This window comes from Taeniopygia guttata, chromosome 13 (assembly GCF_048771995.1).
Source record: "Taeniopygia guttata chromosome 13, bTaeGut7.mat, whole genome shotgun sequence".
Classification (NCBI taxonomy): domain Eukaryota; kingdom Metazoa; phylum Chordata; class Aves; order Passeriformes; family Estrildidae; genus Taeniopygia; species Taeniopygia guttata.
Window position 1 is genome coordinate 9,775,209 of NC_133038.1, and position 12,402 is coordinate 9,787,610.

A 12,402-nucleotide genomic window follows, 5' to 3' on the forward strand; every position below is an offset into this window, starting at 1 on the left:
GCTGGAGCACATGCACTGGCTTTCCCTTTATTAAAAATAAAACTTTTCTAAAACAGAAGCTACAGCTTCTGAAGAAGAGGGGTGGGAGGAAGATCAGCATGGAGAAGGGGTAGATATGAAACATTTGGAGCTGAAATCTGTGTTCTCCCCCAGAATCCCTAATTAAACATCAGCTTTTCCCCCCTTTTGCTCTCAGCAAGTGTCTGCTTGCCCAGCTCAGGGGCTGAAGCTCTTAGAGAACAGCAAATTCCTACAATGACCAATTAGTGCCTCACTAAGGACACCGAGTCTTTATCTGCGAGCATTCCTTGAGCTGAGCAGCACCCAAGAAAGGCCTGGGGGGAATTAGTCAGGCTCTGCTCAGAGCAGATTTCGGGAGGTGTGGTAGCAGAGCCCAAAGCCAGGGGTTGAGTGATGGGGATGAATGGAAAGCTGGAGGAGCTGCCCCTTCCCAGGGATCGGTGGGGCATAGCAAAAGGAGCAGGGCCAGCAAAAAAATCTTGTTTCCATAAAGGCAATGACTCTCCTCTCTCAGAATAAATTAGATCTAAAATTTTATGTCAGAAGTTTGGATTTTGCAATCTAAATTTCTTTTTTTTTTTTTTTTTTTGGGGGGGGGGGGAATTTTGTACATTGTGCAGCCTGAGTCTGTGCATTTGACATTTATCCAGAGGTTTCCAGATTATTTACAGTGCAAAAGGAGAGGAAAGAAGGAAGAGAAGCCCAGGGACTGAGTGACACATCAATTATTATGTTCTTGGACGGATGGATGGAGTATGTTAGAATGTGATCTCCTGTGTATGGAGCCACCATAGTGAATATTTTTTGCTTTTTATCCAATCTAGACAGAGGTGGGAGCCTGACAATTCCCAGAGGAGACATTCACAGGCACTTGGATCCATGAAAGGCCATGGATAATTTGGGATCAAAGCCAACTTTATGCCTTAGAGAGCAGCCACCTGGCAATGAGCTGATTCCTGCAGGGAAAGGGGCAGCTCCGAGCTGAGCTTTGTTCTTTTCCTGAATAAACTCAGCCAGTGACTTCCCCCTGAAGCCTCTCTCATTTTCTGGCATCATGGCACAGAAAGGCAAATTCTGAAAGGCAAAGATCAATTCAGGCTTTGCCAGGACACAAAATCCAGCTGAATATTCCAAGAATGGAGACTGGGCTGGGCCCAAGCTCAGGAGAGGTTTCAGAGATTGGTTTCGAGGGTGCAAAGGTTTAAACCCTGAGGATCAGGAAGGTTCTGGGACCTCAGAGCCCTCAAGGTGTGGGGCAGGTGGGCTCAGCTCAGAGCACAAAGCAGCCCAGAGTTCTCCCCTCCTGCAGGCAGGGCCCAGCAGATCCTGCTCCCTTGGCTGGGTCATCCCTGACAGTTTTACAGGCTGGGAATTTGGTGTTATTAATTAGTAATAATTCATTTGCCCTACAGACATTGAGACAAAAATAGTGTCTGATCCTCTGGTGCAAAAGTGAACAGTGACACAAACCATTCATAACAGATCCCAAATAAACCAAATTTTCTTGTTTTCAGGTGTATTTATTATTAGCTCCTTTGTAAACAAGCACGTAAGTTGCCTTTATAGCCAAAATAAGACATGTAAACTTAAAAAATACCAACAGGACCTGTAAATAAATTATCAGCAGTTTTCTGAAATATCAGATACTTCACACATTTCAATGTTTAAATATCTTAAATATCTTTAAATTAACACCCATGGCTAAGACTGGGGAAAAGGAAGCATGGTTGCAATGGAAGACTTTAATGTCAGTGATTCTGTATCAGAGGTTAAGGCCTGAGTCCTCAGAGATATTTCAGAGTATTTTGCCCTCCTGGAAGTGAGGGCCCAGTGTTCTGACAAAGGATCCATCCCTGGCCCAGGCTGGATGGAACTCTGAGCACCCTGGGACAGTGGGATGTGTCCCTGCCCACACAGGGCTGGAACAGATGAGCTTCAAGGTCCTCCCAACCCAAACAATTCCAGGACTCCATGAAAAATACAAAAATTTCAACTCTGCTTCTGCTTCCTCCCAGAGCTGGGCCCTGGCTGTGCCAGGAGCTTTCCCTGAGGTTCTGTGAGATTTCTGGGCTACAGAAATCCCTATCCTGAGTGTCTGATTCCGTGAGATCATGAACATGCACACAAAGCCAGCTCCCAGCTGGGCTCTGGGGGATTGCAGACACTGGGGTGCAGTTCCAGCTGCCCTGGGGGTTCCTGACTCCTGTGCTGCTCCTGTGGAATTCATCCCACGGCCACGAAATTCCAGCTGTTCCACAGCACAGCTGGAGCATGGAGAAGGCCACAGGAGGTGACAAATGCAGCTCCTGGCTCCCAGTGCCTTCCGTGCTCCTGAGGGATGGGAGGAGGCTCAGAGCTGCCTTCACACCAGTGCTCCCAGTGCTCCCAGTGGGCTGCAGCCCCATGGATCCCTCATGGAGCTGGGCATCAGCAGCTGTGGGCACAGAGAGCTGACACAGGGCAGCAGGAAGCATCCCCAGGGCCCTGCACCTGCAATTCCTTCTCTTCCCCAATATCCTGGAGGATGAGGATGGCCTGGGTACCCCACACCCAGCTGCTCGGGCAGCCAAGGCTTTCTGTGCTTCCACAGTCCCACAGAAATAAATACTAATAAATATTAAATAAACAAAGAATTGACCCATTAAACAATGGAAGATTCAAGCAGTTCTTTCAGGAAGTGACTTTCCAAATAAGTTAACACATGCAGTGGTTTGAACAGCAACTGCCATCCCCTGGCCTTGCAAGTCAATAAATAAATAAATAAATAAATAAATAAATAAATAAATAAATGTTAAATATATAAACAAATAAAATAAATTAAATAAATACTAGATAAATAAATAACAAATAAATAAATATGAGATAAATAAAGGCATAATAATAATATGAAGGACATACAACAAGAGCTGCCAGACCCCAGTCAAAATCATATTAACGTAACATGATGGATGCTAAAAGTGTAACTTGAATCTGGGGGATTTAGGAGCTGCCAAAATCAGGGCCACATTCAATTGTTACAAAAAAAAAAAAAAAAACCCAAAAAAAACCAAGTTATAGCTTCTTAAGGATCTCTAGTGGAGAACTTTTCTTCTAATTGTGCTTCTGTTCTTGTGCTAATTCTTTCTCTGCTTTCTCTAGGAGCACTGTGCCACCCTCCTTACTGGTTATCTGTGAAATAAGGTCAGGAATTGAATTTCCAGGTGAATTTCCGTCGGGGAGCAGGAGTGCCAGCCCAGCTGGGGGATCCTTACCTGCAGAGTGAGGACCACTGGCTCCAGGAGCTGAGGTAGCAGCGGTCCCTGGCCTGCACCCACACCTCTGCTGGCCCGGGGGCTGGCAGCTGCACAGACTGCTCCTCGCTGTCGTACACCTGGGGACAGGGACAGCTCCTTCAGGGCCAGGCCGGGGCACAGGACCACCACAGGCACCAGGAAGGGTCACAGAGCCCCCGCTGCTGCCCCAAAGCTCAGTGGGTGCCAAAGTCCTGGGGCTCGGGAGAGCCTGGGCTCAGCAGAGAGAGCTGAGAGGCTCAGGTAGCACTGAGGGGGTGTCCCACAGTGACCCAAACCCAGTGAGGGTGTAAATGACACAAACCCATGGAGCTGGATGTTCTAAATGACCCAAACCCACTGAGCTTGGATGTTCTAAATGACCCAAACCCACTGAGCTGGATGTTCTAAATGACCCAAACCCACTGAGGGGGTGTCCCACAGTGACCCAAACTCACCAAGGGGGTGCTCTAAATGACCCAAACTCACCAAGCTGGGTATCCCAAACAGATCCAGACCCACTGAGGGTGCAAATGACCCAAACCCACTGAGCTTGGTGTTCTAAATGACCCAAACCCACTGAGCTTGGTGTTCTAAATGACCCAAACCCCAAACCTAAACTCTCATTAAACACAGGGGTCGTTTGTTTATCTGGGGTTTTTCTCTTTTTCCTCCTTCTCCCAGAGCAGGAGCCCTAAACTCCAGAAGCTGCTCCTCCTCGGGATGGTTGAAATTCCCCCTGGGGCTGTGCAGGATGGCACAAGAGCATCCCCAGCCCCAGCAGTTCCCTCTGGAGGCTGCAGGAGCCAGCGCTGCTGGGACCAGGGACTGAGCCCTATCTGCTGGTGCGGGCTGGGCCCCGTCCCCAGCAGAAAACATTCCCTGATGCCTTTTGTTGCCCTGGTTTTTAAAAGGGTTAAGTTGTCTTTTATAGTCCTTTTGAAAGTCTTAAAGTTCTCATAAAACTTCTTCAACCTTCTGATCTGTTTACATATTTCTGCTAGAGTTCTCACGCACTGTTCATGTAAATAATGATTGTTTTACATTTTTCTTTGTGGGAGGAGAGAATTGATGGGCTGTTGGTTTGACCAGTGTGGCTGGAGAGGAGACAATTCCACTCTCCAATCCACAGCCACCTCTAGAATTCTATAAATATCAGATGCTCGAATTAAAGGTTCTATTTTTTAGCCTTTAAACGCCTTGCCAAGCGTTTGTGTACTTATTTCGTGTCCAATAGCGACACCTTTGGTTCCCCCCTGGAAAACCGGGATAAACCCAGGATAACCCCGGGATAACCACTCCTGCTGCCGGCTTTGCTCGGTGCTGGGCTGAGGAAGGGCAGCCCTGGCTCGGTGTCAGCTGCTCAAGTGATTTTCCCAGCTCTTCTCAAGGCAGGTGTCGTGTGTCCGAGAGGAATTTGGGCTCACATTGGAGATTTAACCCTGACAGTTAATTAATCCCAGGAATTAACGGGGAATCGAGGGGCAAAGACCAGACTCTCCATGGAAATGCTTCCAGGTGAGTCACTGATCCCTGATTTCCAATTCACCTATAAAGCCTGAGCTGCCCAGGGATGAACAACACAGGAGGAAATTTGTGTCACGGATCCTGGGGTTCTGGGTTTAGAAATTGGGATTTTCCCACATGAGGCCCTGCACAGCCTCCTAGTGAGTTAGTAAACACAACCATGCAATGCTGGACAGGGTTTTCTGTCCTCAGTTGCCTCAGGGATTTTCCTGCTCATGGAACTGGGAAAGGTTTTTCCTGCCAGGATAGAATTTGCCACTTTTGGGGCTCAGCACCATTTTTTTTTTTAATTTTTAATTTTAGTTCATTTTTCTCATGTACAAAAATTATTTCTACTATCCAGGCAAGAAAATTGTGTCTCAAATGTTGTGTTTCTACCTGGTATCTGCGTCTCTTTGTGCTTTTAACTTTGACCTTGAAAGTCAAAGGGAAGTAGGAGTTTGGGGTGCTCCAGGTCCTGGGATAAGTCCAGGTCACTGTTCCATTGGTGGCCACGTACTGACACTGGGGGGGGTCAGGCTTTACTGCAAGAGAAAACACAGAGGGAATTAATTCATGTGGAGAACTGGAAGTCAGCTGTTGCTGTGTTACTGGTGACAGTTTTATGGGAGTGAGCTTTGGGAGCCTCCAGGTTAAGAGAGGAGTAGCCTTGAGGCGTGATAAGGAGTAGTAGTAATAATAAGTAATAGTAATAGTAGTAATAATAAGCACCCAAGGAGTAGCTTTGGGTGCTTTTTATGTAAAATTAAGCACAATCCTAGACTCAGTCTGCATAAGATCCTTTGGTTTTTGGCCTGCAGGGTTGCAGAGGGCTCTGCTGGACACACAGGAATATCTTCAGCACCTGCTGACCATTAATGCTTTAGGAAAACCTCTGTTTCTTTAGGATGCTGCCTCATTTCCCTGTGTCCTGTGGCCACAGCTCAGAGCCCTCTCATTCCTGTCCCTTTCTGTGAACCTGCCCTGACTGCCCATCTAGGGATGGCTGAGGAGGGAAGCATCCCTAGCCTGAACAGTTCTCAGAGAGGAGCCTGCTGGATTATTCTCTGGCTTGTCCCTTCCCGACCAGGTCCATCCTTTGGGGACATTCAGGGACCTGTGGGTGTTGAGGCATTGGAGGTCACAAGCCAGGAAGATGCTGCTGCTTCACTTCCTCATGCTTTTCTGTGCTGGCCCCCTGTTCCTGTAACTGGAGCTCAGTGGACATTTACAGAGCACGGGACAGGGATTCCCGGGGCTGGGCTGAGCCCTGGCAGCAGCAAAATAAAGCTCAAAATCAACCCCCACAGCTGGGCTACTCACTGATGTCCCTGATGAAGAAGCTGGCAGTGTAGTTCTCATACAACACCTCATCAATGGCCTCCAGGAGGATGTCAATGGGCTGGTGCTCCTCAGCAAAGGGACAGAAGTTCTCCTTGTGGCACTGGGCCGTGTAGGTGGTCAGGGCCCCCTCGCTCAGGGCCACGGGGCTGCTGCAGGACACGTCTCCCTGGGGGCTGGAACAGAGCAGGGAGAGGCACTGGGAATGCTGCTTTGTCCTGGGATTGGGGTTACAAAACCTCGTGTGTTCGGTGAGGAAATGTTTTGGTTTGCCTGTAGTTTGTCTGCTGCAGAAAAGGGTCAGTGGGGCTGCCACATTCCCGGTGCTGTGGGATGGATTAAGGTCAGTTCTCAGCCTCAGCTCACCCTTGCCTTCAGGAGGAATTAATCTTTAAACCTAAACCAGGATCTCTCATTTCCGCCATCCCTTGGCAAGCTCCGGTTTCCTCCTTTGTCCCTCTGCCCTCTCCCAAACCCTGCTGAAGAAAATGAGGGCTGAGAAGTCTCCGCTGGGAAACAAACACCCAAAGCTGCCAAAGCACCACCTGAGCCAGGCTCTGTTTGTGCTGCACCCCTTGGCAGCCGTTTCTCCTCTGGCAGGCTGGGGTGACCTTTGCTGGAGCACTCCACGTTTTGGAGAACCCCCCGGGGCAGTGGGAGGCAGGAAATCCCCCCAGGGCTCCCAGCACCATTTCCCTGCAGGTTCCTGCAGGGTTCCTCAGCACAGCCTTGTCAGGGGCCATGTGCTCTGCAGTGGGGGCAGCCTCCCACTCCCACTCCACCCTGCACTGCGAGCTGTGGTTCTTTCTGCCTCGGCTCCACTTCCTCTCTGCCCTGCACCGACTCTTTTGCTGTTGCTTAAGTTACCCAGTGGCTACTCCAGCCCAATGGACTCATTCCTTTTTCAAGGATTTATTCATTTCTGAGTGACTTCCATGCCCTTACTAAGTTAACTTTGTCCCAGTAATGACTCAAAGTGTTTTGGGGACGTTCAGACCTGGAAAAGAGATCTCCCCCCATTTGCATGCCCCTAACAGCCTGAAATCCTACACAGAGTAACACCAAGGGCTGCTCTGTGGGGCTGTGAAGGGAAGTACAAACTCTTACTCTTCCAGGCTTCTGATGGTGAACTTCACATTTGGATTATTTTCTGTCATCCAGGAACATGTGAAAATTCCTGAGTAGTTCTTTGCCTCGCACTTCAAAAATGTCCTGTTGGGCTCTAGACAGAGAAAGAAAAACCAGGAGTTATTTACTCTTGTTTGCCAAAATGGCCAAGACAGAGAGAAACAATCCATGAATTCATAAATTCCCTGGCACTACCATGAGGGACTCAAATACAAGACTCAGATGAGTGAGGTTCATGCAGAAAATGCAAAACATCCCTGGCTTGCCTCCTGAATGGAGAGGCCCAAATGACAGCACTTCAAACCTGGGGCAGGCCCTGGTTCTGCCAAACCCCAGAATCCTGGAACCTCCTGTGCTGGAAGAGACCCACAAGGATGATGGAGTCCAGCTGCACAGCCCCAAAATCCCACCCTGGCATTCCTGGAGCGCTGTCCAAGCCCTCCTGGAGCTCTGGCAGCCTCAGGGCCATGCCCATTCCCTTGGGAGCCTGAGCAGTGCCAGCACCCTCTGGGGGAAGAACCTTTCCCAAAATCCAAACTGAGCCTCCCCTGGCCCAGCCCCAGCCCTTCCCTGGCTCCTGTCACCTAGCCCTGGCTTTCCAAACCACCCCTCAACCCTATCAGCCTGGAGAATCCCAAATAAATCCCACAGCCCCACTCCCTGTGCTGCTCATCATCTGCACCGTCCGGAGCTGCAGGAGGGATGATTTTCCTGCCGCTCCCAGCAGAGCTGCTGCAGAGAACACCTCTGCAAGGACATTTCCCAGGGGCTCCCAGAGCCTGCCCCAAGCTGAGCAGGATCATCCCAGCACTGCAGGGCCGTACCCTTAAAGCTCTTGAGGATGTCCCTGAGGAGGTGGCCGTCGGGGCCGATCCTGGCGATGAGGAGGAGGCTGGAGCTGAGCACTTGGTGGCTCTCCTCGCTCACACAGCTGTAGTTGCCGGCGTCCGGGAGCTCCTTCACGGCCACGCTCAGAGTCTTCCCTTTCTGCTTGCCCTCCGAGTCCTTCCTCCAGTACACTGCCTCCTCGGAGCTGCCACAGCTGAGCTCCACCGTGGTGGCCGCGGCCTCGGCGTCCCACCGGGAATCCACCACAAACACTGCGGATGGCAGAGGAGATTCAGGAGCTGCTCAGGCGGCCCAGGGCTGAGCCTTCCTGCAGCTCTGTCTGCAGAGAGCTCTGGGGGAGCCCCAGGGAGGCTTTTCCTCAAAGGTCGGACACTGAGAAACCCGTCAAATACGGAATCGCAGCTGGCAGCTCTAGGAAGTCTGGTAGTCTCCCAAACTCCCTATGGACACGGGCAAAGGGATCTTCAAACTCAACGTTGGCAAACAGATCTGCTGCTTTCAGCATCAAATCCCTCCCAGGGAACACCCAGGATAAATATTCTTTTTAATGTAAAGATAAGTCAATGAAAGAGAGGACAATCTGAATTTCGTCCAATTTTCTGATAAGTTATTCAAAAGAATTGTACATTATCTACCTTGTATTTTTACAAATGGATGTACATTTAAGTTCTTTACCAGAGAAGCTGATAAACTATTTATAGGTTTTAGGTTTTACTCAGAAATAGATTTTCTTTTTCACGACTAATTCTTCACTTGTTTTTTTTAGGGCTGTTCCCTTAGTCACAGTTTTTGTACCCAGGCTGTGTGACTGAGACTTTGAACACGAGCAGAAGGAATAGGAAATAAAACATTTGCTAATGCAAATGCAGCAAATATGCTGTTGGAAGACATTTTAGAACTTTTAAATATTTTTCTATGAACTCCAATTAATTATGGTCAAACAAATAAACATATTTAGCCTTGGCCTAAGATACTGGAGTTAACAAATCCTGTGCTAGTGGCCACAATTAGAATTCCAAAGTTTTAGGTCTGACTATGTATTCCTTACCATTTTCCTGCAGTTTCCACTGGGCACTTTCCAGTAGGGCAGCAAAGGAAAACAGGGACAGTAAGGCACAGAGGAGGTGAGACATCTGTAGGGGTAAAAAAAACCATTATAAAACTTCACTGAGGTTGGCTGAGTGTGCTCCAAAATCAGGCTGGGGCTGGGCAGGGTGACAAGGACACAAAATCAGTCCCAGTGAGCTGAGGAACATCTTCCCGTTCTGAGAACTCTGGGAGTCCATAACAGTGAAATCTCAGCGTTGTGCTGGAGCTGCAGCCCTGATTTTGATCCACTTGGGATTCTCATGCCCTGAAGGATCAATGGCCATCCCATCCCACCCATCCAAAGCCTCGTTTGGCTCAGCTCATCAGCAGTCCCATTTTTTTTTTTTTTGTTTAAAGGCTTGGGGACAACCCCAAGGAGCTGCTGGAGGGTTCTGCTGGGCTCTGTCCCCATCTCTGAACAAAGCAGGGCCGGTGCTCAGGGCAGAGCTGCTGCCAGCTCCAGTTCCACTCCAGTTCTGGTATCCACCTGAGCTCCCACAGCTGAGCTGGGAACAATTTCAGGCAAAATTCCTCCTGCGTTCAGTGCCACAGCTCCGTCTGCAGCAAGGGCTGGGAGTGGAGATCATTGCTGCCCTATGGCCAAGATATAAATGGATATTTGTCCTGAATTTGTTCCAAATACTGCCAGAACCCTCCAGAAAACACAAAACACCTTTGCCAAATATTGTCATAACTACTGGTTGCATAAAAACTTGAATAACAGTTATTTAGGTGCGCTTCCAGAGCTTTTCAAACCGGAGAGTAAACCAAATGAACAGAATCTTTTCAAGACAGAAATGGTGAATAACATTTCAAAGCCTATTCTAACTGTAGTGGGAGGCTGAATGCAGGTGGAAAATTAAAATTTTCACACAAAATTAAGTGGTTGGAGTTATTTTTTTCCTCCCAAACCATTCTTTTTTGTAATGAAAGAGGAGTAGCCCTCCTGATTCCTTGAGAACAGAGTATATTCCTGTACAGATCAATTCCTAGTGCAGATCCTGCTGTTCTGGGCATCCTAAATCCTGGTCACAAATCATCCAGTGCCCTTTGGATTTGCACCCAGCTCTTAATGGGACCAGGAGCTACAATAAAGTGTCTGGAGAGTGTCCAGGAAAGGCAGCAGCTCCTGCTGTGCTCAGAGAGGGGCACAAGGCTCAGGGAAAAGCCAGTTATTGTTGGACAGAAATTGCATAAAAATTTAGTTTGGAAAAGAGCTCTAAAATATATCACACCCTATTAACAGTGCTAATAACTGCTTCATTACACTCTCAGATTTCAGGCAGGATTGGCTGGAATTTCCAACAGAAAGATTCATTTGTCAGCTTTCTGAAAGTCGCTGGTTTCTGTCACAGAAACACGAAATTCATCAGCACACTTCATAAACCTGAAACTGAACATCAAAACATCAAAACAGCACCTCAGACTGGGGGAGGGCAGTGGGACTTGTGCCTTCTCCTCCATTCATCACTATTAAAACATCCAAAACAGAAAAGTTTCTCCTGCTTTTAGGGAGACACTGAAGCTGCGAGAATCAGGTTTTTGATTAAACCAGTCAACAATTTGCATGGAGATTATTCACATTGTAGATGTGGGAAAGCACCCCTTCCCCATCTCCAAATTTTATTGAAAAATTGATCAGAAACAAACTCAGATTCTGAACAACACCAGTGAGTGCCTGAGCACTTCAGAAATGAGAATATTCCAGCTCCAAATGTTCAGGAAATCACAGAATCATGGAACAGTTTGGGTTGGAAGGACCTCAAAGCCCTTCCAGTGCCACCCTGCCATGGCAGGGACACCCCTCACTGTCCCTGGTGCTCCAGCCCCAGTGTCCAGCCTGGCCCTGGGCACTGCCAGGGATCCAGGGGCAGCCACTGCTGGGCAGTTCCTTCCCAAAATCCCATCCATCCCAGGAGCTGCTCTGGGAATTCCATCCCAGCCCTGCCCACCCTGCCAGGGAACAATTCCCAATTCCCAATCTCCCATCCAGCCCTGCCCTCTGGCAGTGGGAGCCATCCCCTGGCTCCTGTCCCTCCATCCTTGTCCCCAGTCCCTCTGCAGCTCTCGGGGAGCCCTTCAGGCCCTGGAGAGGCTCTGAGCTCTCCCTGGAGCTTTTCTTCTCCAGGTGAGCACCCCCAGCTCTCCCTGGAGTTTCTCCTCTCCAGAGGAGCACCCCCATCTCTCCCTGGAGTTTCTCCCCTCCAGGGGAGCACCCCCATCTCTCCCAGCCTGGTCCAGCCCTGCAGCAGCTCCGTGGTTTCCCCTGGACTCTCTCCAGCAGCTCCAGGTGCTGCTGCTGATGGAGACCCCGGGGCAGGAGGCTCTGCAGGTGGGGTCTCACCTGAGCACAGGGGCACAGTGTCCTTGGTGTCCCCTCCGTGTCCCCGCTGCTCTGGAGCTGGAGGGCTGGGACTGAGCCCCGGTTCCTTCACTGAGAATCTCCAAGTGATTCCTGCCAGGAAGGAGCTCTGGAGCTCACCTGGGCCAGTCCCAGCTCCTGGCAGGAGCCAGTGGAACAGAGCAGCCATAAAAAGGAGTTTGGCAACACTCCCAGCCCAGAAACACCAACCCTGGTCCAAGCAGGGATATGACTGCCTGCTGACACAGGTAACGAGCAGGATTTACACATCAACATCATGTGCTAGACTTTATCAGGATATAAACACTGCCCTGAAGAAAATGTCCCAGTGACTATTTCAATGCACTCCCAAGTAAATAATGTTACATTTGCATTAGAGTAAAGAAGAAGAAATGAGTTCTCACCATTTCCTGGGAAGCCTCTGGCTGGAGCTTGGCTCTGGGAGGTGAAGGAAACAAAGTTCTGGTCCCAAGGCCTGCAGAGGAAAGGGGTGCCTTATAAATGCTCCCTGCCACCGCAATACCACAGGATTGCAACACGTGGCTCCAGTTCCTATTTTACATTGGGCCACAGCTGCAGCCAAAAAAAAAAATATTTGGGAGTCCCAGGTAAACTTCGAGGAGGAAATGAAATTATGAGATTGTAAAGCGACCTTTAGTGGTTTCCCAGAGTCATTTCCTTTCCTCACTGGTTTTCTGTCTCTCATTCTGTCTTCATCACAGAGGAAGAGTGAAGAGACCAAATAAACTTCCAGAGGATCTGATGGGAAACACAGAATGAAGACAGAAAGAGAAAGTTCAATAAACTAAAACTCTTTCTACCTGATAAGCATGAGAT

At 49.1% G+C, this 12,402-nt stretch overlaps 1 protein-coding gene across 2 annotated transcripts in view; it reads right to left on the reverse strand.

Annotated features, from left to right (window-relative positions):
• Positions 1-1,520: 1,520 nt before the first annotated feature.
• IL12B (interleukin 12B) overlaps positions 1,521-12,402 on the reverse strand; it is a 55,313-nt gene continuing 44,431 nt past the window's right edge. The window contains exons 2-10 of one of the 2 annotated variants that reach the window (XM_072935424.1): positions 12,218-12,324; positions 11,970-12,040; positions 9,163-9,247; positions 8,090-8,365; positions 7,245-7,359; positions 6,120-6,313; positions 5,196-5,341; positions 3,273-3,391; positions 1,521-3,189 (exon numbers count right to left, since the gene is read on the reverse strand). In XM_072935424.1, the coding sequence (XP_072791525.1) occupies positions 3,186-3,189; positions 3,273-3,391; positions 5,196-5,341; positions 6,120-6,313; positions 7,245-7,359; positions 8,090-8,365; positions 9,163-9,247; positions 11,970-11,972 (942 nt within the window). In that variant the 5' untranslated portion in view covers positions 11,973-12,040; positions 12,218-12,324 and the 3' untranslated portion in view covers positions 1,521-3,185. Of the gene's footprint in view, positions 3,392-5,195; positions 5,342-6,119; positions 6,314-7,244; positions 7,360-8,089; positions 8,366-9,162; positions 9,248-11,969; positions 12,041-12,217; positions 12,325-12,402 lie in introns of both variants that reach the window. The other variant, XM_072935423.1, reaches the window with a different exon arrangement.